Source organism: Thunnus albacares, chromosome 6, assembly GCF_914725855.1.
Source record: "Thunnus albacares chromosome 6, fThuAlb1.1, whole genome shotgun sequence".
Classification (NCBI taxonomy): Eukaryota; Metazoa; Chordata; class Actinopteri; order Scombriformes; family Scombridae; genus Thunnus; species Thunnus albacares.
In genome coordinates, this window is record NC_058111.1 from 25,782,265 (window position 1) to 25,807,389 (window position 25,125).

Sequence of the window (25,125 nt, forward strand, 5' to 3'; positions counted from 1 at the left end):
TAGTTGACAAGTCTGACCTGGTGTAACTGCTGTTTAGCTAACTGAACAACTGGAGAAAAGTAATGTTAGCTCTTTAACATATGACCTATTTAGATTAAAGAGTAAGAAAACATAGTGGAATACTGACGCAACTGACCTGAAACTTGATGAAATGCTGTTATAATTATGTAAATTGTGAAGATTTAAATGACAGTTCAGGTTTTGGTTACGTTAGCATATTTGAATATATCACTCGTTTTAAACACACTTATTCCTCCGTGTGTGCATATTTGAATAAAATAAAGTCATATCTACATTAACCAAGGATTGGCACGTGGGTTTAAGATATCGTTTGGCTCCCCAAACTGTTATTTTTGAAAGTTATGTCACAGCTAGCAACCAATTTATACATGACTTAAGATGAAACATTCTCACTCATATTCTTACTCACTGAGTGTCATCTTATTAAATGCATTTTGCAGAACTCACTGTGAAATATCCCTCACCTTTTATATAATGAAGCTTTCATCAATGTGCCATTTAGCAAGGCACTCTGCTGCTGCTTATGTACCCTGCGGGTCAAATGTGTCAGAAACACTGTGTAGATACGTCCATTGAACACAAAACTCAGGAGCAGGTGAGGTTCTTCTCAGTTGTTTATTTCTCTTGATTAAACTAACATCTTTCTCTGAGACAGAATTGCTGTGGCAAATAAACAACCTTAAGAGTCACATGCATAAAATGTGATTCACATGAGGCTGGAAGATGACGGTGAAGATGAGGAAAAGGGAGGACTTGTGTGTCAAGTGTATTGTGCCTTACAGAAGCCCTCAGAGGGTAATGCTCATTATCTGACTTTAAATACTGAATAACCTGTACTGCTATAGTTAATGTATAGGTAGGTTGGTTCTATAAGACTAATTCTTTATGAGCATTAGATATTGCTTGATACGTCACTTTGTTGGAGTCAGAAAAAAATCAAATCTCATGTCAGACAAACATCACTTTCAAGGTGAGGCCCTTTGAACTTTTGTGTGATGCTGCATCAGGACACACCAGAGAGTCACATCACAGAATCTTATTTAACCAATCCAACCACATGCGGATCTGTTTCGGTCTGGTTTTTTTTAGTTTGCCTGCATCTTGACAAGAGCAACATTTAGCAGATGAGAGCAGGAATTGAGTTTCATTTGAAAAGCAAATAATGTACTCACATAATCAATTTCAGGAAATCCTATTAGCATAAAATGAAATCCATTTATGCCATTTTTAAAGGATAGTGTTCAATTTAATTCTTACACTGGCATTTTTCCTGTTTTGGATTACAAGTATTAATTTATTATAGCGCTAAATTAATTTCAGGTGGATTTAATCATTAATTCATATGAAAAGCTGATAACGACCACTCAAGCAGAACTTAGATCAACAGCAGTGCCATAAAGAAGAAGATATATGTCTGCCTGTTGGTATTGATAACCTATTTTTGATTTTATGATAATTCATGTATAATGTACTGTATGTGGGCATGCTGTTGTAGAGAGCAGCTGTAAAGTACATATTTAAGGGAAAACAGTGCTATAATTCAATTGCACATCCACAGTTGAAATAAATACATAAATAAATATATTAAATTTGATTTTTAATAAATAATGGGAGACAAGTTGAAGAATAGAACAAATTGAAAGACCTGTATCTTATCATATTCCAAGCGAAATATGTAATAACACGGTTTCTCCAGGTGATGAGCCAGATAGGCTGTAACATCTTTGTAAGTTTTCGTGCTGCAGGTGTATGTGTGTGTGTGTGTGTGTGTGTGTGTTGACGGGAGGGGGGCTACTTCTGCTGGGCAATGTTAGATAAGAACCACCACTGTGTATTGCACTAGATGGATGATTTATCAAGTAATCAAGTAGGGGGAGAGAATCTATTATAAGAGGTGTAGAATAACTTTGTTACAGTGTTCAGCCGTACAGCGTCGTAGCTACTGATGTCTATCGTCAGAGGTGTAGTTACTCCCTTCTATGATCCAGTTAATGTACAGTGGATGGATACTAACACAAAAAGAAAACACGAGATACCAACAGTCCACAATCCTGAAGATGTGTTGATATAAACTACCAAATTATTAGCAAAAATAAGATCGACTTTTTATTTTTGTTGTGCTTTTCTTTAGCCTGCTGTCACTTCAGAGTAGCATGTACAGTATTATCCCATTTCATGAGTGGCAGCTATAGTTTTTATAAAAAACCAAATATTTGGGGCCATGCATAAATTATTTGAATATATTAATCCAAACTTACACCAGCTGTTCGATGGAGAGTTGTGTTGAAAGTCAACAGATGTGTTGGGGAATTTCTGTCTCCTTCACATCATAGTAAGAGGAGAGGGATTGACAAGCCTCGTAAAACCAAATTCTTGGGATTTATCTATTGCGTCTGACATGATACTCTTGATACCATTTCATCCTACTCTTTTATATACTTGCACGCAGCTGACCCTTGTTAACCATTGGCTTGTGTACATATATGAACGTGCATAGACAAGGGGAAATATCAACTTACTAAAATGACTTCAAAAGTGACACTCACAGTGGGATTTGGGGGGGGGGGTCAGCAACTGTGAATGTGCCATATAGCTAATTTGACTTTCTTGTCCAGGTGTTATGAATGTGTCACAAACTGGAACTTCTATTACCAAATTAAACTGGTGATGTGCTATTATTCTTTCCATGTGTTGAACCTAGAGTGAATCTGTGCCTCGTTGTGTGTCATTGTGATGAATTAACCAGGGAGGAGAGAGAAGAGACTTTTTTTTAACATATAAATACAGTAATTACAATGCTTTTTGTCAAAAATTTGTCATTAATCCTTCTGATTGTTCTCATGTTGAATTACTATTTACACATGTTGCCATAAAGGAACATGATTTGTGTATTTTTAAGTGCTAAGAAGAAGTAGTGTTAGGATTTTTATGTTTACATGTACTGTACGTTTCAGCTCCCTAGCGCAACAAGTGATACGTCTCGGAACAGCAGTCTCTTCAAGTGTACGGGCTGGCTTAAATGCATGAGTTATAATGACACTATAAAATGAACAATGATAACCCAAGAGTAAATGTGGGTAAGAGTCAGTAGTATTGAACTAGCAAGTCAAGTGCTTGTAAAACACCCAAACCAATTAAATTAAATTAAAGCAAACATTTCATAGTTATCAAAAGAACATTCCTTCCCTTGCCATGTTTGTTTGTTCAAGGTAAAATACATGAGACATATTTGTCCTTGTAATCATGTTTTCCTCCAGACTGATGATGAAGTTCGTGTCCTTAAATCCTAGAGGAATTTCTCTCTTGTACCGTGTACCGTTTCTGAGGTGAAGGATATTCTTTAACCTGCTCAAACTTGTTTGGTTGAGTCCGCTGGCTGTTTGCTTTTCATATTGTGCTGTCTCTTTTGATAGGTTGTCCCCAGCGGGCCACTGTACCGTGAAGGTACAGGTCATGTCCACACAAACCGACCCTGTGAGGCATCCTTCATGTCGTCTCCTCTGCACTCAAATTGCGGACGTGACGAATAACCGCCACGTCTTACTAATCTGTGCTTTAATATGATACATTTGTACTGTTTCAGTCCATATTTTAAAAATATCAGATTCAGTCAAGAGGATTAAATCCCCCTTCAAAGGCCCCCCTTCTTTTTTTCTGATGATTAAGACATGAGCGCTGGTTGCACTTATCAAGAGACTCTGCCGTTTTTCCCTCTGCAGGTCCAAGGCCAACCACCTGCAATAGAAAGGATTAAGATATGCTGAGAAGGAGCGCTAATGCTTCATTTAAGCTAATTGAACCTGTTTATTTCACAGCTGCTGTAATTGCACCTTAACAGAAAGCATATTAAAAAAGAAATGTACAACACCTGGTCTAACTAGCTGAGACTAGGCGAAAATGATCATCACATTTTCAGTTCCTCTACTAAATCCTTTTCATTCAGGAAGGAAATATTTTGAGGGTGAAAAGAGAGTTCAGCTCAGTAATGGAGGGTATTTCTGATGTTTCTTTAACATTGTTACTTACTGTGGTCTGGGGGTGAGGAGGCAATGGTCAAATTTCCACGTTGGGGTCTGTGAATCCCTTTTTCCCCTCGTTTACAAGGACAGGTTTCTCCGTTCTTGTGTGCCAAACGAGGATCTGGTGAGAAAAAATGCACAGGAACAAACAACAGCAACATTAGTAACATGCTGTTCTCTTAATGCACTCATTCAGAGTCTGCTCTCCCTTTCAGCCCCCACTCTGCTTCATGTTCTTCAAAACATTCAATTCCAGTTATAGCTCAAACAGTACAGAGACAACCACAGGGCCTGTCTATGTGTAAAGAGCTACTTGAGCATGAACCCTACATTAGATGGGACTGAAGAGGGATCACAGGAATGTGTTATCTTACAAATATGATACAGCTCTCGCAGTTTGGCCTGTGTAAAGCCCTCTTCTGACCATAGGATAATGGCTACCTTCAACTAAAAATGTTTAGACATGGTATGTATGAGCTTTTGTCTTGGCGGTAGCACCATAGTTCTCTGCACATAAAACAGCACGTTTTTCCCGGGTATGCTATTGTGCTATCAAGCCTTCAGACTGGGTTGATTTGGCCCCAGAGACCGGACAAACATCCAGGAAAAGGATGGCAAGGGGAAAAGGGGAGAGAAAAAAAAAAGTGTGAAGCTCATTTTCCCTGGTCGTCTCTGTGTTGGAGCCCTCCTTCCTTTCATCTCACCACGGCGCTGGTCATGAATTATGCATAGGGCGTGTTTGAGATGTGCCAGGAGCCCACTCCCTCTTTGCTCAGGTGTAGGGGGAGGTTAATAGTCACGCTCGCATCTGAAGTGGTAGATTATGAGGAAGAGAGATGCCCATGCACGACTTTCCATTTTTTCTTCCTGTTTCTCTCCCACCCCTTCTGTCTGTCCCTGCGCTCATCTGTAATCAGTGTGACGTCCCTACCTCCCCATTCCCCCAACTCCAATTCCGCTCTCTCAGCCGTTCCCTGAATCCCCTCTTTTCATTTACCCCTCTGAATGGCTGGGGGAGAGCAGGAGAAAAAGCTGGCTAAAAGTATCTCTCTCTCTCTCCTCCCATCCTTTACCCTCTCTGTGTCTCACTTTTTGTGTGTGTGTGTGTTTCTGTGCGTGTGTGTCTAGGGGTGATTGCGGTGTAGATAATGGCAAGCTAAAGCCCTCTGGCTGACTCCTCTTTGACCAGAGAGAGGCTTAGTGAAGTGACCCAGACCAAGGGCCGTAAGCAGGAATGGTGAAGTGGGCACGGACAAGAGTGTTGCTGCTGCTTAACCCTCAAGCCTCTCATTCAACCACGTGTGTGTGTGTGTGTGTGTGGGCAGAAGTGCACGTGGACAGAGAAAGAAATATAATCAATGATATCCAACTTTTCAGCAATAAATTTACACTCATTTACATTCTGATCATTAGAAAATGCTCATGTTTTCATGGGATTTCTGCCAAGAAACAAGCACTTTCTCGTAGTATGTGTTGAAGAGGAACACTGGACTTGGAATGCGAAGGAGGATGAAGAAGTGCAAACTGGTTGCCTCATGGATGTGTCGATTTTTATTTTTATTTTTGTCAGCTCAGAGTAAGTTTGAGGCATCAAAAACTGACACTCCCTGTTCCTGATTATTGATCAAAGAAAGTTTGCTGCTACCAAACAACAAACTCTTATCATAATGAAAGTTTTGTGGTGTCGATGCCATTGGATCCTCTGAAAGATTCATGGCCTCATTCCATTGGAAGTACTTTCTCCCACTTTATTGATTTATTTGTTAAATGCAAAGATACAGTTTCTCACATCTTCATTTGTGTTTTTGTGAATGAATAGCACCTTACATCATCAAGACAATGTGCTTATTATGGTGTTGGTAGCATAAAGTTATACAACTCTCTATTATATAACATGAAAAGATAATTCTCTCTGTTGCTAAGGTGACATTCAGCTAAGGGGCCTGATTTCAACTCTGAAGCTGAATATCTGTTGAAGTTACATTTAACAAAATACCAAACCAACCACCTTTTTAAGTTTCTTTCACTGCAGGTCATAGTATTGGTGTGTTGCAGCAGCTTAAATTCCCTCATCTGCAGTTTTTACTATCATAAACAGTTTAGCAAATCCCTTAACTACTAAAAGCTCAAGTTAAGCAGCTTATGAGAAGTAAAAGTTAAAAAAGGGGGGAATTACCTTAGTGCAATTGGCTGCTTTAGGCTCCAGGTCGTTGAGTGTGACAAGTTCCCGGAGCAAACTACTCTCCTGGTACCCTCCCTTCACCCCGCGAAGCTTAAAATATGCCTGTGGCTTGAAGAGGATGAGCCTCAGGTTGATGGCAAAGCCGGCCATGTCGATGGCAAAGGGCCGATGGGGGTCGAACACCGTCTTCCAGCCGTAAACCTTCCCAGCCGCATTGACCTTGGGGGACTCGTACCGCAAGCCACCCACAAAGGCCACAGGCCATACCGAAACTTTCCGAGTCGATCTCATCTAGCGAGAGGACAGTCGAGAAGAGAAATGGAAGAGGGAAGACAGAGAATTAGTCATCTGAGAAAAGCGTACATGACAGTGAGACACAGTATTAGAGCATCGGCTGCCAGCGCTACAGCGGCGCACGGACGGAGGGTTTTAAAGCTGCTGCTATTATTCATTTTGAAAGATGGTGAATATTGACCGAGCCATTGTGCCATGTGCCACTGACACATTGTTAGATGAAGGCAGATCACACACACATTGTTCAACAGCTGCCTTACAATGAGATAATTAGCCACAACCATCTTCTTTTTTTTGGCATGTTTGCCTTTATATATAGCAGTGAAGAGGCAGACAGGAAACAAGGGGAGAGAGAGATGGGTATGACATGCAACAAAGGTCCCTGGCTGGAATCGAACCAGGGACGTTGCAGTCATGTGGCACATTAACCATTTGGCTAATGGGGTGCCACAACCATCTTTAATGGGAGTTAACACAGACAGTGCCGTGAGAGTTTGAAGGAGCCTGCCCATTAGAACAAGTGGTGTTAGTCACTGGTTGGCTGAGGAGATTCTTTAAGGTAGAGCACTATCCTTTTTAAAAAAATTTCTTTATTTATTTTGTCCTTTAATCTTCCAGCATCAAACGATCTCGCCGCCCTTTTCTTTGTCTGCCTCTCAGTGAGTCTTTTCCATTCTAGCAAGAGCTGCTGCAGTCATAAAAGGTAAGTTTTTATAATGAGGGAAGAGGAAGGTTTAGAAACTCAATGCAGCAGAAATAATGATGCTGGTACTATCTTATGGAAGCTCTATTTAAAATGAATCTGCATGTACGGTATCTAGAAGAATGCTTGCATATACACAGAAAATTTCTATATGCAAGTGTGTTTGCATGTGTATATTTTTTCATTTTCAAATATTTCTGAAAATCACATGCCCTTTGCATATGAACTGCTGCGTTAGATCGGCGTGTGATCTCACAGGCTGCTCTGTGGTCAGTTCGGGGGATCAGAGAGCAGCAGAGTTTGAACAGCATGAAGCGTGCTGGAGGCTTATGGGAATCCATGGATTTGAGCTTTAGGGAAAACGACAGTGCCAAGCACCCAGATAAGATTTGACAGGATGTTCTGTCTTAATGAGCTCTGGGTGTTAATGGTGGAAGAGAGAATGTGTGCTTTCATGCATGCATCCTTGTGATTGTGCTACTATAATTTTAAACACAGGGTCACATGTATATTTTATGGCCAAAACCATCTCTCATCGCATTCTTTTTCTAACTACATGTCATTTTGTCAATGTCCTGCTTTACACTCATACTGTTACCCATATTTATATCTGGCTATACTTCACTAAACTGCTGTTGGATGCTGAGGAGCGCCACTAAGTACATTGCCCAAGGTTGTCTCAGCTGTTGCCAGGTCACATCTGAATCCAGCTACTAACCCATCCTGCCAGCTTTCCTCATAGATATACTGTATGTACGCCTTAAATCAAAAGAAAGCACAAATCAGGCTTTCTGCAGGCAATGTCAAAAGAAGCTTGTCACTTTCCCATCTATACTGAAAATGTGAAAATGAGTGTTCCGCCTGCTGCCTCTGGTGGGGATATCAGCCAGAGTAAAACAGCACAAATCTCTCTTCTGCTGGCAGCCAAGCAAATGAAAACGCAACCAAGATTTTCTTGCCCCACGCTCGCAAATATTACGTGTTTTTCTTGTTCCCTGTTACTGTAATATGTTTGCATGCCTACAGTATGTGTGCATTTAAGCTGTTTCCTGCTTCATTTACAGTAGTGAGAAACCTACAGAGATGAAGTGGCTGTGTCTCAGAAAAGTCAGAGTAAAAATACAAAGAAAAGAAATCCCCAAATTGTGAAAGCGGAAAGAAGACAAGCAACCAGGTACATTAATCAGGATGCAAAATGGAATTGTCACCCACTACAACCATCAGAAGATTCTGTCCAATCAGAAAAGTGCTGCAGTTGTTTAGGTTTTAGGATCCTGACTTAACTTCCAATTAATTATTTAAATTGTCTCAATTAAAATGTATTTATACAGCTCATAATAAGCTAAATAAAGCTGATGGATATCACAGTTTACATTGCAAACAGCCAGTTGTTGATCTAAATTACAAATTAAGTGTCTTTTGAACATAAAGAAGGGCAGGATATTATATAAGCTATTGTAATGGGAAATTGCTGATCACTCAATAAACACACAAGAGAGCATTGTCAGGTTATGAAATAATGTAATCAAATAATACAATCAGAAGTATAATGCATCATAGTTCTGGAGACAAAGATACATACCACCTAGCTATCTTTTCTTTGTCTGAAAGGTTGGTACTTAACCAGTCCCTTAAATACTACTTGTACAGAATTTATGACATCTGTTTACTAACCTTACAGGTCAGCAACCAACCCTCAGATAGAAACATAAGTCAAAAGTTCAGATAACCTAGGAACAGTCTTTCTTCACGACCATATATGACATCTATGACATCATAACATCACTACTATATTAAATTAAGGACAAACCACACTATCCTCTAAAGCTTATCAGTTTTACACATAAACATCTACATAACTACAGTTTATCTTATCACTGGCTCAGGTAAGGGTATAACAGAATAGACTTAACTGTTAAACACACAACTGCCTCATCTTACACAGCAAAGAACTAAGTTTAGAATAGATATAGCACAGAGGAATGTAGAAGATGTGTGAAACACTAACTAACACTAAACTGAACTTAAACACTGTCTGAAACATGTATGATATATTGAAGAAATACATCAAATGATAACATGTGATTCAGTTTTCTTTTACACTATATATATATATGTATATATATGTGTATATATATATATATATATATAGTTTTAATATCAATTAGTACACTAAGTTAATGTAGGGTTGGTTAAAAAATAGCACCAAACAGTAAATAACTTTGGTTCGGGAAGCAAACAAACATTTTTATCAAGCCTCAATAATTCATGCAGTTCTTTCCAGGGATGTACTTTAACTGAGGAAAATGAATTTTTCATAACATTTTTTGATTTTCATTAAGACATGACCTAAAAAAAGTGTGCATTTAATAAAAGACAATATATATAAGTCAGTGATGGTAACTGCTGGAAAGAGGCTGAGACTGTGTTCATATTGTGGGTATGAATACAATAGCAGTGTTACTTCAGCTTCTCCGGCAGCAGATGGGATATAAGTGCAATTACAAGATTGATGATTCAAGTCAGTATGTTATTTTCCCCTCTGCAGACTTGTGTTACATGATCTGAAGTATACTGTCAGGTGAACTGCTGCTGCTCTGTGCATCACTGCCGCTGTCGCAGAAGTGGAAGAAGTGCGTTTCGCAGTTAATAATGTAGTCTCTTGAATGGCACCTAATTTTAGGCTTGTTACATTCATTTCTGAATATTGCAGATTTGAGTGTTTAACTTTGACCTTTTTCTTCATTGTCTTTTAGGCGAAACATTAATTGGTTGAAATATGACTTGAAAAGCTGAAACATGAATAATGTGCATTTATATCTTTTTAGATATAGGTTTACATGCTGATAATGGTAAAAGGTCACAACTCAACTGGAACAGATTGTTTTATAGATACACTGAATCATCGCAGTGTTTCCTGTCTGTGAAGCTGCTCCTGATTCTACATGCTAGTGGCAGCGCAAATTGGTGATGTTCTTAGTCAAGAGCTTTCACAACCTGTATGCAGTGTCAAAAGCTGTTAACCTAAAACCTATTAATTATCATTATTATATGGAAGGATCACTTTAGACTTCGTGATAAATTAATTAGGTTCAGCTTAAACATGTTACCGTACAACCATCTATGCATGTACAGTATTTAAAGTTATTTTTAAGCTACTTTCTGTTCATCTTGTATGAAAACTACAGTAGAATACTTTTATTGTTGTAATTTTGTAGCATAACAAATTGACTGTTAATGATTTTTTTTGTAGGTAATGACCTACAAAAAACATCTTACCTGTTATTTAACAATAGTGAGCGTTTATTGGTGGTTTTGACTATTTTCCTTTATTACTATTATATTTGCTTTGATGTCCACAGCTTGTTTGCACATAATTAGCACTATTTATATTGACTGATATTTTCTTAGTTAGATTTTCATTTATTGCGAGACTGGAAGAAATTAATTATATAGCTTAAAGTCTAAGAATACTTCATTTTGGATTAACCAGGAGAAAACAATTGACCTATTTTAAGTGCATGGAGCAGCACACATCACTATTTCAACCTCGTCTCCACACTGGAGGAGTTACTTCTGCGCCTATTTGTTTTCAAGCTGTGGAGAAACTGAATATTTGCTGTGGTGTCAGCAAACTATTGAGTTTTTATAATGGTGTCAGCAAACTATATAGGTAGTAGTTGCAGTCAACTCTCAGCTTTCTGTCTATCTGGCTGTCGCGTTGTCTTTTTCTCTCACTCTTTTTCTGTCTGTCTCTTGCCTCGCTCTCTCTCTCTCTTCCCCTCAGGGCCGTTACTCTGGCCCATAAATAGGCCTGTTGGAGGTGATGGAGGGCCTCTGAGGGAGACGGAGCACTTCGCCTGATTCCCAGAGAAAGGTAATGACAGGCCCCGTCAATACCCAGCGCTCCATTTACTACGGACCCCGTCTGCACTACTAACAAGATTTGAGGCTAATACTCAGAGGACCTAGACCGTGTCCGCTCAGGTAATTCAACTGATGTCAAGATGGATGGCCTGAGATGTACTGATTACATGCCCAAACTTCTCTCCACTAGCTCCGGATCCCTGACTATGCTTGTTAAGAGCTAAAAAAATGCTTCAAGTAACTGAGAATTTATTGTTCAGTAACACAACACAGATGCCTACAATACAGTACATGGCTGGGCAGAGTGGTATAATATACTGCTGCTGTAATATGTTTCTAATACACACTTAATATTGAATTCAGGTTGCATTTGCTTGTTAATATCTTACAATAAAAATTCAGAGACACAATATATTATTTTGTCCACCTAACCTTTTCCTACAGCCTATTTAAAAGTGCAGTCAGACATATTTTCACAAATTGATGCTAATATATCACTGTGGGTTTGCTGATTTGTGGCTTTCCTGATCGATGACAATCACTCCTCTGTTAGCCGAGCTTTTAAGCTTTCTAAGCAGGCAGAACCATCCGCCTCTGTGTTTTTTGCAGGGAATGGTTCACTCTCCCAGGCCCCCTGAATCACTCACCATCCACTGCGCACGTGGTTTGCTTTTCTAAAACTGAAGTGGACATCGGTGATGCAGCATTTGGAAGGTGGAAAGTGGTTCTGACTCTGAAAAATGCCCAGTTGACACCATAGGCTATTTGTTGAATATGGGAAGTAGTGGTGTGATCACCAAACAGGAAGGTATGGTTTAGAAAGACAATTAAATTAAGCTACATTTAGGTATAAGCCTTTAGATGGTTAGGTTTATGTCTAAAGTTGAAATTAGTTATATTAAGGTTAGAGATGGTAAGAATCTGTAGTTACAGTGGAATTCACAAGAATGTTTTAATGTAAGATACAGAGTTTTTTGGCCACCTTGGGGCAGCAGAAACAAGTTGTGAGAACAACACTAACGTCTTTTACCTTAAAAAGTTGGCATAGCGAACTTCTTAGCAAACATTTGCCATATACACATCCAACAAGAGCAACGTTATCATTTATTTAGAGTCGTGTCTCTGCCCATCGGGCGAATGTCCAATATTCACTCTCCTTCTTCTGTAGCTCTGCTTTTGTTCTTCACCAACTTCAGGGGGAAAATAAGCTGCTAAATGATCCATGATGTTCACCAGCTAGTTGCCAACTTTGTCTGTCTGCTGTTTGGTGCTTGGCTGGGTGAATGATAATTCTCTGTGGGTTTGTCACAAAACGACCCCTTCCACATAATAATAGTCATTTAACCCACTGTTAATTTAAACATATAGATTATTCATTTGGATGGGTTCTTCTAATGGTCAGTATGAACAGGAGGAATGATTAGGAATGAACCTCCTCCTTCAATGTTCATATGGATACCTCGCTATTGTTTTAAGACAGATTTGAAAAATAGTGAACATATCCTTAAAGAAAACTACAAATTAGCTAATCAGCTTCATGTACATGCAAGCTAGTACTTTCTTTTTATGTAACACAGCAAAACATGCACACACCAGAATGCTGTCTTGAGATACAGAACACATTCTTGAGATGAAACATCACTCTAATTGTATCTTGTCATGCTATCTGTCAGTTTACACACAACTAAAATACCTTATATAGATGAAAGATGTGTATTTTTAGCATGTTCTCCTAGCTGGAGTGGTGTGGCACCACCTCACCAGAGTCACCCTTTGCTCACTCAAGTGAAATCTCAACATACATTTTCCTTAAAAAGAGAAAAGCACATTGTGCCAATGTTTTATTTAAATACATCTGCAACCAGATGTTATTAAATAGCCATATTTAATGATAGTGCCTTTGATTGTCAAAGTTGAATAAATAAATAAGCACTTTCTATCATACAATTTCATTCAGGGCGATGAACATTTTCAGTTAGGAGCCCTTATGCAGTTGTTTGTAAATCAGAGCAACAGTGACATATTTACATGTGATGAACTGAACCACATATGTGTGCACTGTGTGTGTTTGTTTTATGCACTTAAGTGATGTTGATGAGGAAAGCAGGAGTCATGTTGTTAACTAACCTCCTCAAACAGCTCCAGGCTGTATGTGTTGTCGTCATCAGCAAAGTAGACAATTCCAGCTTGGCTGCTGTTAGCGTTGAAGGTCTCCCTCAGCCACCGCAGGGCCAGATTCCTCTGCATGGTCCCCCTGGGAATTCTGGGATCCCGGGTATCACCCCGCAGCTTATAGTTCCTGGGCGTCTCGACATTGAGGTGGGTGTAGTTGAGCCCTGTTTCTCGGAGGAGTCGCGTTACAAGAGGCGTTCTCCTTTGAGAGTCCTCCACCAGGATCCAGTGCAGGTTGGGAACATGGAGGAAGGTATTAGCCAGCCGTGTGAGCTCCGCCTTCTGTACCGGACGGCTGTATGTGGGGGTGATGATGTGGATGGTAGGCAGCACATCGGACCAGGGTGGAGGCCGCGTATACACATACTCAGTCCTCACCACCTCCACAATGTCCTTATCTGAGGCACAGTATTCCTTGGAGTCCTGCGCCTGGCCACCTGCCTCCCTCTTGCCCTCGACACCATCATCTGCAGATTTGGGGTTAAGAAGACATGTAAGGCATTAGTGCAACCTTGGGCTGCCCTCTGTATGTTTGCCTCAGGTGACTTAAACCCAATGGGGGTAAAGTGTACCTGAGAGCCGGTGGTGGCGGACTGCAAGCCTCTCTGGAATGATAAAGATCTCTTTTACTAGGTGGTGACAGGCTGCAAAAAGTGAAAGCAGGCACCGTGAGAGGATAACACAGCTGATGGACAGAGAGACAGCGCAAGAGGAGGAAAGGGAGAGATGAGGCTTATTTCTAGGCTATTCCCCAAGCATTGCCATTGGGGTTCTTTTTTTAAAGAAAGAAAAATGTGGGTATGTGGATTCAGTTAACATGCCATTTTTCATGCTCAATCTCCAACACATACGGTACGGCGCCCTCATCTTCTGCCCGCCCCCCTCAATATCTCAGGCTTGGTGTGTCACTTTCAAATTACAGTAAACATAGTCATGTATTTTGCTGACATGAGTAACTCCTTGTGTTCAAAGAAATAGCAGCCATGTTTAAAGGTATTTTGCTCCAGACATGCCTAAACATAGAATTACTGTGATTACTGTGAGCTGTGTCTTGCAGTTTGATAGCTGTAGTAATCAAATAGCAAAGAGGTATGGTTAGACCTTACTTTCAGTTATCAGGTCAAGTGAGTTTCTTTTGTTAGTCAACCTTTGCAGTCATGTTGGCCATTTGACATTCACTGCACAAGATCCCAGCACCTGTGGCCCTGTAGTAAATGTTATCCTGCACAACACATTCCTTCTGTTTTGTTTATTTCCCTGTGTAAGAAGCTAAGGCTCCTTTTGAATGAATCTGAATGAAAAATTGTGACCACTTACTGTACTCAAGACTTGCATGTAAAACAGTGGTGAATCAGTCAGCTGACACATATTGAGTTGACTCCAGCGGTGTACTGTGGCCCCAACAGTTTGGCCATGATGGATAGAATATGATTATAGAATCATTAAGGTTGTTAATTTCTTTTCATTGTGCCACAGCTAAAGGCAATCTTTGTCACTGTTCAGCTCGGGTGCCATTCGCCTCTCAAGCATAAAGAGGATTTTTCTGCAGCACATAGATTAACACAATCTGCTGATGGCCAGATGTTCAACAGAGGCTGCCAGCGAGCACCCTGCCAAAATCCTCTAGCTCCTCTTTTAAGAGCATACAAAAGGAAGCCTGTGGGTAGAGCTGGGTCAGATAGCACAGGGGGAAAATATTTTTGATTTTTTTAATACTTCATTGTGTCTTCACTTTTTCACATAAGAAATTAGAAAATTACTTTGCATCTAATGGTAGACACCTTTAATATAAAATGTAATTTGGTGAGAAAAGTACTTTTCACTGATTGCCAATTAATCAGACACTATCTAGTGTTAAGATCAACTGCAAATTGTTTATAACTATTTGTAAATTTTTTTGACTCCAAACTGTTTTGGGTCATGTATAAACCTGTTTTGTTCATTAACACCTGTATGTAAATTTGTGACATCATAAGCAGAGGACAACAAGTATTATTGATTTGCTGTCACTCTAATTTGAGTTTGTTTACTCCACAACATACTTGACATTTTACATTGTTGGTTTGAGGTCTCGGTGGGGGGGGGTGGGGGGGTGGGGGGTGATTGGGAGGTTCATGAGTGTGTATTAATGACTTAGACTGGTGCGCAAAAGTGATGTAACACATAGACAGAAGATGCTCCATGAAGCTAATTGGGCAGACACATTGATTATATTAAATTGCTGATCAAACAAACTCTGAAATTGATTTGCAGCAAAATGAAATTGGGGAATAGTTTAAACCTAAATGGATAAAACAGCTGATAAACATGCTGCTGTATACTGCATGCTGTGTGTGGTTGAGCGTCACACCAAGAAGAAAATTGAATTGATGGGCCAAAGCATGTGAATGGATAAGCCGTGAATGCTGTGAAATTCAGTACTGGGGAAGCTATTAACATAAGACAAAAGAATGCATATTAGACACAGCTAAACAATCAATTCTATATGACAGAATAATAAAAGTATCTCCTAAATGTATGAGAGTGTATATGCAGTGGAATATATCTGAATGAGCTACAGTAACTTCTAAGTCTTCATCATGCACACAAACAGTCCACACTGATGAGGTTTACAATGACTGGACAAGTGTTATAGAGCTCTGATGAAGCTAGTGGTCATGGACAGTGAGTACCTCTAAATGAACAAGTTGTTGTCTAAACCTGAAGTGTAGTGTTAGGTTCGAGGACCTACTTCAGCTTTGATATTGCCTGTGAAGTGCAGTGCAGTGCAATGCGTACCCTTGCGAATGGCGAGGAGTGGAGCTATAGCGCTTTGGTGCCAAACAGTGATGAGCAGAGTCCAGGGTAACACGATCAACACGATGGCAAGAATATCCCTTCTCTTCGGCATCTCCAGGATTGGTTATTTGGCTCGGCATTACCTGAAGAAAAAAAATCAAAAAGTTTAGGATTGCAGGACAGGATTTCAGGCCGAATCAGTTTGAGGAGCTTGAAAGAGTTTTGGTGACATCCCTGTAACATCTGTGTTTGTAGAAACATTGAGAAAATTAATTTGGCACCAGATGCATTAAACATTCAGAGGCGCACACATATGTTGCTGAATCTCAATTACTTGGAAATGGGAAGCACATTTACAGGACCTTAATTATTATTAACTCCCTCAGAAATGGCATATTAGACACTGGAGGACACCCATATTCATTAAGACCAAAATGTTATTGAGGGAAGAAAGAAAAAAGAACTATGGTGACACAGAAGTTGAATAATGGCTTACTCAGTGCTGTTAGTTAAAACAAAATAAAATATTCTGCAGCAGAGGCAGCGGTGCCACAGCCATAAAAATTAGTTTATGGAGCAAGTGAATGCTGTTCCACCCTTGCAGAAAACTGTGAAAGAAGTTAAAAGAAAAATAGATTGTAAACAGACTGAGACTAATGCGGTGTGCAGACTGCCTCTGGTGAGGATACATCTGGACGCACCGGACTACTAAACGCTCCGGCTGGTGGGCGGTACTGTTTCCTCCATGATCATGATGGACTGCTTTTTTCTCTCCAAAGAAATGACGTAGCTTACCACGGAAACACTGCAGTTGATTGGATAGATGTACTGCGAGGTGGGCGGTGCTTGGTTTTGGCTTGTCCATTTTCAAGCAGGAAAAAAGGGTGGCCTGGTCAAAAACTTTCTTATATTGCAGATAAACAGCACACTAAAATATGTAAAATAAATATGAGTAATAGGCAATACAGTAACAGAATCTTGATTCATATTTTATCAGCACTGCCTAATTTGACAGTTTGATCTGAGTTTTGTGGGCTGGGTGCATTGCACTGGATGGACTCATTTGCATAAAGTTGAGGTCAAGTCGTGTTTATGCAAATACAGATATGACTAATTGTCCGTCAACTCGCCGCACCATATCCATCATGCACTGCGCGGCTGCATCTCTTCCTTGCAGATTTTCATTTCCTATGATGGTGATGGAATGTTTTCTGCGAAGACCTGCCCTACTCTGCCTCTGATTGGCTAGTACTCATTGCTTTTGTTGGTTATGTTTAGACATGAGCATAGACTGTAAAGAAATATGGACGTAGTCACCGTGATGTCACCCACTGGTTTGTGGACTGCCGTTTTGAAGTCTTGAGTTTAGCGATTTGACCGTCGCCAGCTTGGATTTGACCGTTGCCTTCTTTGATTTTTGGGGCCAGAAGTGACTCTAGCACTAGCTGCTAGTTTGGTTAGCATGGTGCATTTACAGTCTATGGTTAACTACGATAATTCTAATGCTAATGCTAATTTTCGCTAGCGAAAAACAGGCCTAAAACCTACAGAAAAACTGACCAGCTGACTCCTTTGAGGGTCTTACAGTACAACCAAACACTGAATAAGACTTTTTTAAGTGACCAAAATGTTACAATTAACTTTCATGTACTGAAAACACACTGTGAAATAGCGGCAGCTCCACCTTTACTCTGTGAATCAGGGGTTACACAATGGTTACGTCACGTAATCAACGTTGTTGCCATGGTAGTGACTTGTCAATCACAAGTTAGCCACGCCCTAAAGCATATGCTGCTTTAACGTCTATTTTACTTTAAATGGGACCATAATTTACAAAATGAACATCATGCTGTATCGAAGAAGACTTGAAACTAGCGATTGAGACCAGAAACTCATTAGGAAAGTGTTTACTAGGGTAATATATTAAGTGAGAAGTAGGGTCATTTTCTCATAGACTTCCATACAATCGGACTTCTTTTTGCAACCACTGGCCATTAGAAAGAATGCAGATTTAAGGCACTTCCACATTGGCAGAGTAGGGGAGGGTTGCCACAGAACATTCCATCACCATCCTAGGGAATGAAAACCTGCTGCTCTCCATAGAAAATGAATAGAGTCCATCGACTTGACATATGTCATTGCATCTAGTCTGTGCACCGCATACAGCCAACTAAAGGAGGGTCAAAGCCACTGGAGGAGGCCATGGAGCAGGAGCTTGTGCTCTCTGCCAGGCCGATGACTTCATGCCCAGTGCTGAAACTATTCTCTGGCCAAATGGCAGGAAGCGATGTCACCAGACTGCGGGCTGAGCTGAGTTTGGCAAATATGCCCTTCCCTCTGAGTCCAGATCATTTGGTTCAACTTTGTATCCTTTTAAAAAATCTAATCAGCATGAAAGGCATTACTTGAAGTAGCATCTACAAACAAATGTTAGTTCATTTCATCATGCTATGTAACAATTTAATTTAAAAACAGAAAATCTTTGCAAATGGCCAAAGTTTTAATGCATTCTGTTTTTTAGGACAAACAAACATAATGAATACATTAAATGCATCTCCTACTTAATAAAACATTTGCAGTGCCCCTTTTCTGCACTGTTATTATCAACTTACTAGCAACCGTTACCACCTCCTCCTTTAAAGGTACAGTCCATGATTCAAATGTAATCAAAAGGATTGCTCCACAAAATCAAAAGCAGAGGATTGGAACCAGACAAGTCTATTATATCAAGTATATTATATTATGATCAAATCCATGTGGTCAAATAAAAATTTGAAGATTGGACCTTTGAGGACTTGCGGTAAAAAGGACATTTGTGATCTAAATAATAAACATAAAGTAGAATATCACCTTTCTGACAATGTCAACAAAAACTGTGAATGTATAAGCTTCATAAAAGTAGAATTCATGGCAGAGCTCAGGTGTTTCTAATAAAGTGCTCGGGGAATGATCTCCAAAAAAATTATGCAGCCTATAGTAGCCATCACTTCTGTGTGATCTGTATGATTATAGTACTGAAATACAGGTGGGTCAAAAATGACTATCGAGTTTAATTAGCACCTTTTTAACAAAGTCTCAACAAAAACTGAACATTATACATGGATCACAAATGTAGAATTTGATGTAGTTGCTTTGTACTAAATTGCATTTGTCTGTGCATTTCAGACCTTATTATTATCAAGTCCGCTCTGTGTATTTAATCGCCACATAGCTCATTTACATTGAATTCAAGGATGACAGACCTCCCTGGCTCTTCCAGGGTTTGTCTCCCCTCCTCCTTAATAGGCTTCTGGCATCATGCCGTGCCCTAACTGGTAAAATGTCATTATTAGCTGATCTGCTCAATTAAACAAAGGAGAAAAACAGACATAATGTGAGCACAGGTGTTTGGTGTATTCATTTCAGCTCTACACATGAGGGAACAAGTTGTCGCATTTCTCACAGTGATCCTGCTCGACTTGCTGAGGAAGGTGGCAGCATATTGAGGCTTAACATAATTGTACATGCCAATTATGTTTATTGAGCTCTGTAAATGCACCATTAAAGATACCATTAATGCTCAAGCCATCAGGTGAGAAAGTCCTCAGTGAGTTCTGACACAAACCCCACACCATATAAGTGCTTTCTGCAGATAAAGAAATTGGCCCTGCAGTTTTAAAGCTGTGTTTTTTTCTACCTCAGTGGAGAGGTGATTTACAGTAAAGTCCTCTGTGGAAAACATTGTTGTGCAGGGCTCTCCATGCTTATATAGAAGCTTGATATATTGTACTGAAAGTGACGTTACCCACATCCCCAGTTCTTGAATGAATGGCATGGGAATTTCACTGGCAAGCCCAGTGGATGCATGTTTTTGAGTGGATGGAACAATAGTATACACATCCTCACATCTTCCACCACATGAATATTCATTATTCAGTGTACAGTACTTTATTAAAGATGAATGTTTGACCATGTAAACATTTATACATGCTTACAGACACTGGAAATGCAAATAATTTTTACAGTATACAATATGAAAAAATCCATGTCTACTCTATTTAAAGCTCTAACCATATCTGAGGGGAAAACTGCCTCTTTTCAGTAGATCACCATGTAATCTGGTAGGCATTCAGGCAGCACAACCCCCCACCAATGTTAAACATCTACCCATCATTAACTTAAATTTTAAGTGAAACTGATTTCTCAACCTTGCAAATATGCCTGTAGTACTGTAAATCAGTTATGTATCTCTGTTAGCATGATAGCTGTAAAATGATAACTTTTAATGAAGAAATGCCCAGAGTTATATCATTATATCATGTTAAAAGATCTAATATTTGGACTCTTGGGCCCTACTTGTCTACTAAACTCACTTCGTAAATCACCTGACAAATTATCTAGTTATCCAAAAAAAAAACACTTTCAAGGGGGGGGGCATACATGCTGCAAATACAGACTGCCTTTCATGGATTTTGGTTGAAGATGGCAGTCTACAGAAATGCCAGTGGCACTAATATACTCAAGCATGGTGGTGCTTTGAGTTAAATGGGAACGTAAGCATGCTCACATGCTCTCAGTGACGATGTTAACATGCTGATGACAAGTAAGTACTGTAGCCTATAATATTTACCCTTTTCTCCATCTTAGTTTAGCATGTTAGCATGTTAACATTTGCTAATTGGCACTAAACACAAAGTACAGTTGAAGTGGATGGAAATGTCATTCGTTTTACAAGTATTAGATCATAAACCAAAGTATTGGACACAGACATTTTTTATCTGACAGCGTTAGAAGAAAAGTTAAGAGAGAAAAGTAGTAATCACCAAAGTGATTACAATTCATCTTGAAGAGGACGTGAATGAGGACGTGTTCGCTCAAAACCACACCGACTGACAGACCAACATTACCATCCCTACAGACATACTGCTAGCATGGTTAAAAAGAATGGACTTTTAATCCCTAATATGAGTCAAGATCATAATTCAACCTTATTGCAGCCTCTTTTTGACCCTCCCTGCTGGGTAAACGCCTATGATTTTCACTCCACACCTCCAGTTTATAACACAGGCGTTTTCTTCTTTCAATAGTGATGACATAACCCGGATGACATTACTATGATGTAATCAGGGGGCTCCACCAGAGCCACAGAGTTTTACTGTTCTCACAGGCTGAGTAGTATCCGTTATGACCAGTAAACTGACTTTGATGTGTTAAATTACTCTGCCTCTTAAGTAACTACAAGAATACAGTAAGGTGATTTAGTTATGGTTGATACAGTCATGAGAATGAAAAAAGACTCTGGATGCTCACCCACAGTTATAACTGGATCATGGCACCACTGATGATGCGCAGCTGGGAAGGCCACACTGCATTCTGGACGAGCTACGTAGCGGTGACATCCTTCATGACACGTCAGCCGACCATCTCCTTTCCCACTTCCTCTGCCGTGTTTACTCACACAGACATGCAACTCCTAGTCCAGACCTGGAAGATAAAGATATTTCTGTGAATACGATTCGGTGATGACAGATTGTGAGTGCTTCTTTCTTTGTGTTTTCACAGCGTGTACCTTCATGTGCCACCCCCCCCCCCCCCCCCCCCTTACCCTGCTTCTCTCACTCACACCAGCATGGGACATTCAAGGACAGTCAGCCAGGTTTAAACATAGCAGTTTGGACTGGTTCTCAGAGTCAAATGCCTTACGGAGATTCTTGGCTATGTACACCTTCATGTGCAGTGTGGCTGTGTGACGTCTATTCATCATTTAACATCAAAGAGCCGGGGCTGAAAATGCTGCTGAGGAAAAGCATGCCAGTGTAATGTAATGATCTCTAATTTGGATGCACATCACTCAGGTTCACCGGAGGAATCCCTCCCTCGTGGTGTACCGCTGCTGTGCTTTACAATGCTGTGTTTCTGCTCATGTGTAAAATGATTAATTCTGCATTTATTGATATGTGCTTGTAGCTCATTGACTCCAATCGAAACTGCAGAGACACATTCTGTATTTTTCCTTTATTTTTTTTTTTTACATCTAATGTGGAAACTGGAAGAGGTTTAGTCACAACTCCATTGCTTGCCAACAGTCTGGGGTGGGGGATGTTACAAAAATAAACTGGCATCATGTCTTATTCAAATACATCTGAGGGAACGCTGCTTCTATGGGGGCTTATGCTTCACTCAGCCAGTGATGTCTGCATGCTGCATCAGCTCCAAAACCGGGTGGCTGAAGACTATATTTTTAGTGGCTTTGTGCTAAAAAATCATATAAGCTGCAACTATGTAGATTTTTTGGGGAATGAACAGCAGGAGTCCCAGAATCCATTTACTGAAGCATACTGTTCTATAAAAAGCAAATTACCTGTGACCTAGTGGTGCAGTAGGAGGTGTTTGTGTTTGATGTGCACAAAATTTCAAAACAATATATTTTTAGGTTTGCCTGACTTGTCCAATTTCTTTAACTGAGGGATCACACATCTGAGGGTTGACATCAGCTGTGTGCAAAAAGGAATAAAAGATAAACACTAGAAATTGTCTTCATGGGTTAGTGCAGCCTTCTGCAGTATTTGCTTTTTATGACAGCGACAAGTACTGTAGTGACAAAAAACAACTAAACAGCAGTGATAGAAACACTTTACAATCCCTGCCAGGTACTGTCATGCATGCAAGCTCACGATGACAGTGTTGTCGCGCTGATTTCTGTACAACACACTCCCCTCTTCCATGCATTGTGATGTGAGTTAAACAGAAGGAAACACAGCATAGCACAACAACCTGCCAACAACATTTCAGACCCTCCAACAGGCCAATGCAGTGTCTCAGTGCTAAACATTTTTGAAAGAAAATGTTTGGAAAAAGAAAACAACATGGCAAGCGCTGCCAGCAGGAGGGAGCTGGAACTCATAGTGCTGTTGTGTGCAGAATATACAGAGCTATGAATGCGGATGATAAATGTGCAAATACATAAAACACGCCTTCAGTTTACATTGCTTATTGTTACATCAACAGGAGCGATGCAAAGAGGGACTGGTTGCGACGCCTGTGTGCCCCACAAGCATCCAGGTGTCCTGTTTGTATTTGTGGCACCTGAACTGTGTGATATGGCAAGAATACACTGCACACACAGTCAATCCCGCGCCGCAGACTGCAACAGCCAATGGCAGACAATGAAGCCTGACAGACTTTCACATCAGCACGAGTTAACCAGCTGTGAAGGGAACACCTGCCACTGATTAATAAAGAATCGCAGCAACAATGCCACGTGTGAAAATTGTTGTACTGATTGTTGAACTAACATCATTACACCCAAAAGATGAGGCACGGGGGTGAAGCAGAGCATTTCTGCAGCAGGTTTGAGAGTGTCAGAGAAAATGATAGTGTCTGAGGTAAAAATAATGGGAGATATTGACAGTATTATGTCTCTGATGCTCTCACATGTTTTAGGACCTCATGTTGTACAAAACACAGCAGACCGTCTCTTTTTATGATCATTAACTTTATGATTACGATTATAGCAGTTCAATCATGGATGCTTTTACTCAGCTCCAGAAGCAGTTTCTATATTATCACTGTGTTGCTTCATATCTGTCTAAATAAGAGCTTTCTGCATGCATAACAAAACAAAAACAGCCCTTTCAGGGGCTTGAGCATCTAAAATCTTCCCTCTTTCTGATAAATTAAATTGTAATTTTAAAGCCCCCTAACTACAAAACCAGGAAGCACAGCAGCATCCACTTTAAAATAATAAAAACACATTGTACTGTGTATATATCAAACCTCCAAGCCATTACATGAGAACACAGAGTGCCTCATTAAACTTTCCTTTGAATCTACTTTTATTTGTTTTGGAAAGTATTTTTTTTTATTCTTTAACAATAAACCTGCTTCAGAAATAGGAACAAAAATGGCTCCAAGCACTGGGAACTTTTTTGTGAGACAGTGAGACAAACTTATTCCATATCATATAAAGTTGAGTTCTTGTAGTGTTTGCCACGTTTGGCTTTTTTACATTCTTGTTAAGCTAATTATGAAAATCTTCATTTAACTCATTTGACTTTCATGCTTTCTTTTGAATTGTTACCGTACAAGATGGCACTAAATGATAATTAAACATCTTTAGTTGTAAAACTACAAACAACAAACACAAAAGAATCTTAACTCAAGGTTCGCTTACTAGCTTTTTTCTGAGGCTTTCAACCATATCATACAGTCTCCCTCATAGTTGGAGTTTGCTCAGTTATAGAATAGCTAATGGGGCTATACAGTGACACTGGACTTTGCTGTTATCACTCGTTATGATCAAAGTGACTTATGTCACACGATGACAACTGAGCAAACTCAATCTGCTAAAGGAGACCACAAGATGTGGTTGAAAGCTCTGGAAAAAAAACCCTAGTTAGATAGCAAGTTAAGGAATGAACTTTCATCCTCAGCTTTGTCAAATTGTTCCAAAAAACTAAGGAAGTTCTTCTACTTGGAAGAAATGAAACTGCAACAATTTTACTCCTAGGCAATGTTTAGTGTAATATCTGTGCCTAAAAATTCATGTATTCTCTCCTCTTTAACTTATATTTGTATCATTTTTATATAAAATATATATGTCGAAATGCATTACAGTTGTTTGGGCTATGAAAAAACACAGAAGTATATCACAGCCATCAGGTCAGCGCTGGCAGGCACACACATTCTCCTTCTTTCTTTCCCTCTTCCCTCTCTCCCTCTGATTTGTTAAGCTGAGTCTTCAAAGACGAAGCAGGGGCAAGTTTGCAAGTTTGTAATCAAGTCTGCCTCTGACTTCTGAGCTCCCATGGCCTTTACCATCTCCTATTTCCCGAGGACCAATAATAACAACATCTTTTCCTTGCTTGCTTTGCTGTGGCATCATTTTGATGTACTCTCCAGTTGGCAGGGAAGAGAAGCTCTCTGGAGATACTGTGTCCTGGTATGTCCGATCGTTCACTTTCTTTTATGAATTCATTGGTCTCTGACCAAGTTGGTGAAGCTCGGAACAGTTTTCAGGGATATCCGGGGAACCTTAGATGACAAGTCGGTGCAATAGATCATTATTGATCTTACTGTCACAGCTCCCCCCAAAAAGCTTAGCCTAGGGG

At 39.9% G+C, this 25,125-nt stretch overlaps 1 protein-coding gene and 2 long non-coding RNA genes across 5 annotated transcripts; 2 read left to right on the top strand and 1 right to left on the bottom strand.

Moving 5' to 3' along the window:
- Nucleotides 1-617: 617 nt before the first annotated feature.
- On the bottom strand, nucleotides 618-21,424 carry LOC122983646 (galactosylgalactosylxylosylprotein 3-beta-glucuronosyltransferase 1). 3 transcript variants are annotated; one of them, XM_044353605.1, is made up of 7 exons: nucleotides 21,330-21,424; nucleotides 16,037-16,179; nucleotides 13,831-13,902; nucleotides 13,214-13,725; nucleotides 6,217-6,513; nucleotides 4,048-4,161; nucleotides 618-3,756 (listed from the first exon to the last, which is right to left on the bottom strand). In XM_044353605.1, exons 2-6 carry the CDS (start codon nucleotides 16,146-16,148, stop codon nucleotides 4,075-4,077), a joined length of 1,080 nt encoding a protein of 359 aa, XP_044209540.1. In that variant the 5' UTR covers nucleotides 16,149-16,179; nucleotides 21,330-21,424; the 3' UTR covers nucleotides 618-3,756; nucleotides 4,048-4,074. The 3 variants fall into 3 exon arrangements, with proteins under 3 accessions (XP_044209540.1, XP_044209539.1, XP_044209541.1); XM_044353604.1 differs by having other exon boundaries at nucleotides 21,326-21,419; XM_044353606.1 differs by lacking the exon at nucleotides 13,831-13,902 and having other exon boundaries at nucleotides 21,326-21,419.
- LOC122983647 lies at nucleotides 6,521-12,440 on the top strand. The gene is made up of 5 exons (XR_006403748.1): nucleotides 6,521-7,075; nucleotides 7,177-7,219; nucleotides 8,284-8,393; nucleotides 11,007-11,206; nucleotides 11,696-12,440. It is a non-coding gene; the product is annotated as an uncharacterized LOC122983647 (long non-coding RNA).
- Nucleotides 20,479-23,804, top strand: LOC122983648. The gene is made up of 3 exons (XR_006403749.1): nucleotides 20,479-20,618; nucleotides 21,332-21,547; nucleotides 23,024-23,804. It is a non-coding gene; the product is annotated as an uncharacterized LOC122983648 (long non-coding RNA).
- The last annotated feature ends 1,321 nt before the right edge of the window (nucleotides 23,805-25,125 follow it).